This window comes from Sinocyclocheilus rhinocerous, unplaced genomic scaffold, assembly GCF_001515625.1.
Source record: "Sinocyclocheilus rhinocerous isolate Xijiao unplaced genomic scaffold, SAMN03320098_v1.1 scaffold951, whole genome shotgun sequence".
In the NCBI taxonomy this organism is placed as follows: domain Eukaryota; kingdom Metazoa; phylum Chordata; class Actinopteri; order Cypriniformes; family Cyprinidae; genus Sinocyclocheilus; species Sinocyclocheilus rhinocerous.
This window is the reverse complement of record NW_015640464.1, coordinates 136,720-140,416: the sequence shown is the minus strand read 5'-3', so window position 1 is coordinate 140,416 and position 3,697 is coordinate 136,720. Positions and strand designations below refer to the sequence as shown.

Genomic DNA, 3,697 nt, shown 5'->3' with positions numbered 1-3,697 from the left:
GGCCGGTGTCCTGAAGAGTTTAGCTCCAACCCCAATTAAACACACCTGAACCAGCTAATCAAGCTCTTACTAGGCATACTAGAAACTTGAAGGCAGGTGTGTTGAGGCAAGTTGGAGCTAAACTCTGCAGGACACCGGCCCTCCAGGACCGAGTTTGGGCACCCCTGTCCTAGACTGTTTGTCCAAAATTGGCTCAGATCATCTTCAAAGCTTTCTGGCAAAAAGTCATCAAAAACTTTTTGATATACCAAACTGTTTTCGTAGTTTATGCAAAAATGGACATGAGGCTGGATCTCTGCAAAGCGGATTCTGACCAAACTTGGTATGTGTTATAACAAGCATGACCTGAGGGCACATGAGTAGTTTCGGCACAGCGCCACCTACTGGTCAAAAGATATTAAAAATGGACATTTCTGCTTATAACTTCTGACCAGTTTGGCCAAAAATCATTAGATCCTCATCAGACTCGGAACAGCATACCGAATCGAACGATACCTAATTTTCCTATGTTGGCCTTTTTGGGCATCGGCTATTTTGAGTTTTGTAGTAAAATGCTGTATCAACAAATGTCTTTAACAGGGGTCTCCAACCATGCTCCTGGAGAGCTACCAGCTTCAACCCTATTCAAACACACCTGAACCAGCTAATCAAGGTGTTCAGGGCTACTTAATTACACACAGGTGTGTTGAAGCAGGGTTGGAACTTTAGGGTGCTTTCACACTAGCACTTTTGATGCGCACCCGGGTTCGATTGACGTCAGAGTTCGGTACGTTTGGATGATGTGAATGCTGTCTTCCGAACTCGGGTGCGCACCCACGAACCATACCCGAGTCCGCTTAAAAAGGGTGGTCTGGGGTACGGTTCAAGTGAACTCTGGTACGGTTCGCTGCTGATGTGAACGCAATCGTACCAAATCACGGAAGTGAACCGCTATTAATGACGTATTATTTGATAAAATGTGTTTGTGTGTGTTTCACTCACTTTCCTGACGCGCTGCAAGCAGAGAGCTGTATATCTCATTTCTATTCGCCTTCAGAGTTCTTTAGAGCATTTGCATAAGGCAGACGTAAGTGCCATTATGTACTGAAGCTTTGGAAACAAAACCAACGGTTCAAAAACATAAATATAAAATTGAAGAGAGCCTTGCTACGCATTTTGCCGTCTTCTCCTGCGCCATCGTTACTAAGCAACGGGGTAAACAGCTGCTGGCTTGATGACGCAAATGAACCGCGGTCCGGACCCAAATAATATAATGTGAACACAGTCCAGCGGGGGCAGGGGGAGCAATCGAACTCGGGTTCGGACCAAGCAATCGAACCAAGTGTGAAAGCAGCCTTAGTCTGCTGGAAGGTTGCTCTCCAGGAGCAGGTTTGGAGAACCCTGGTCTTTACTGAGTAATTAAAGACAGCTCCTTAGCTCTTCATTTACCTGTTGTGCTTGGCCTCTTAATTGCTGCTTGCAGCTATATTTGTAAAGTGTTACCATTGTCTCTTTGAACAAAATCTTGAAATTCAGGTTATTCTGAAGGTTATTCCTGGTTATAAGTAAACCGTGAGTCACTTTGGATAAAAGCATCAACTAAATAACTAATGATTGATTGTAGGGCTGGAGCTTCAGGTTTTTATTCTTGCTGTTTGGATCTAAATGTCTAACACTGAATTTCAGTACATGAACGGGCCGCCACTGGGAGATGAGCAGTCGCCGTTACCTAAAGATTATCTGGTTGAGTCTCTGCTGGTGACCATCTTCTGCTGTATCATGAGCGGCCTCGTCGCTGTCATGTACTCATATGAAGTGAGCACCTGAAACACAACGCATTAGTACAAAGACATACGAGTACAAATAATATAGTGATACTCATTAATGATGACCTCTGACCTCTCTACAGACCCGTGCGGCGCTGACCAGGGGTGACATCCGTGAAGCTGAGAAAACATCCCAGAAGGCTCGTCTGCTTGTCATGTTCAGTTTGATGTTCGGCACATTTGTTTTTGTGGGCTGGATTATTTATGTAGTGATAGTGCTCTGTGCATAGAAACTTTCTTCTGCATTTATTTGATCAAAAATACAGTAAAAACAGGTAAATATTATTAGAGTTTAAAATAACTGTTTTCTATGTGAATAAATTGTAAAATGTAATTTATTTCTGTGATCAAAGCTGAATTTTCAGCATCATTACTCCAGTCTTCAGTGTCACATGATCCTTCAGAAATCATTCTAATATGCTGATTTGCTGCAATTGTGCTGCCGAATATTTTTGTAGAAACCGTGATACATTTTTCAGGATTCTTTGATGAATAGAAAGTTGAAGAGGACAGCATTGATTTGACTTAGAAATCTTTTGATATTATAAATATCTTTACTGTCACTTATGATCCTTTTAAGGCATCCTTGCTGAATAAAAGTATTAATTTCTTTAAAAAAAATACTTACACTCAACTTTCAAACGGTGGTGTAATTGCTGAGAAAAAAAACTAAGATGTTGTTTGAAGGTACACTATTACTTCTCATTCTTTACTGCTATTCTAAAATGAGGAAAATGGTACTAATAGTCATGAAAACTCACCCAAATGGAAGTATGAGAACTCTATACTGATCAAAATGTCATTTAAACATTTGATTCTTTGTGTACAATATGCTGTAAATGCAGACAGAACTGAAACTCCTGTATAGCAGTACAAGTGAAAAGCACAAAGTGTTGTATTTAAATATTAATGTCTTACATGTTAAACAGATTCAACCCTGATTTTATTGCATCATGTTCTATGATATGTACTTTCAGAAGTCAATCATTTATATAGAGTTTGTATTTACATTCAACTACATGCATTTGTTCCTGAAACAGGAAATGAATGACCTTCCTGTCACTGGTAATAAACCTTGTATTTTTTTTTGTTGACTTAGTTGCATAAAGACTACCATCACCTATGATTGCTAACAAATTGAATTAGGTGTACAGTCTCTAGATGTTTGTAATAAGCACTATTGTGTGAAACCTAATGTATGCATGTTGCACTGAATAAAAAGTAAACCAAAATTGATGTGTTTAAATTATCAGTAAAGACCTTGAAACCGATATATAGCAATAAAAAGGCTTTTATTGCATTATTAAGCTTGATTCTCTCCACATGGATTGGAGAGATGCCATTAAATACAATGAAGAGCAAAAGAGCAAAAGAGCAAAAAAGCTGGAAGAACAAGAAATGACCAAAAGAGGGCGTCATAGACAAGAGCTTCCTCTCAGAAGAAAAGAAATTTCCATGTTGGTTTACATGGGTTCATTTCTTCACGAGTTCAGTTTTTGGCCATTATACGTACATAAACCACAATGATTTACAATAAAGATAAAAAATAAAATTAAAAAAATCATAAGTAAAATAAAACAATAAATACTGCACATTGAACACAATATCTAAATAATGTTTAGCTGCACTTTGACAATAATAAAATAAATAAACAGAAATTAAGCTATGGAGCAAACTATAAACTAAGAAAGGTCTAAAATTAATTTAAAATAAATATATTAATAGGTGTCATATAAAACAGGTTGTGCAGTGCAGTGCAGTTCATTATGGCATAAATCAATCAAGTATGCTTTAAATCAACACACATCGAGCAACCTTGGGTTTCAGAAATTATGTACTACAGTAATAAGTAATAATAAAATTGTATTGTTATTATTATTATAAAGTACATC

At 37.9% G+C, this 3,697-nt stretch overlaps 1 protein-coding gene across 1 annotated transcript in view; it reads left to right on the top strand.

Moving 5' to 3' along the window:
- Window positions 1–2,075, top strand: part of LOC107753005 (proline-rich transmembrane protein 1-like) — a 17,513-nt gene extending 15,438 nt beyond the window's left edge. Inside the window, exons 3-4 of the mRNA XM_016569088.1 lie at window positions 1,666–1,794; window positions 1,889–2,075. Of these exons, the coding sequence (XP_016424574.1) occupies window positions 1,666–1,794; window positions 1,889–2,035 (276 nt within the window). The 3' untranslated portion in view covers window positions 2,036–2,075. The remainder of the gene's footprint in view (window positions 1–1,665; window positions 1,795–1,888) is intronic.
- The last annotated feature ends 1,622 nt before the right edge of the window (window positions 2,076–3,697 follow it).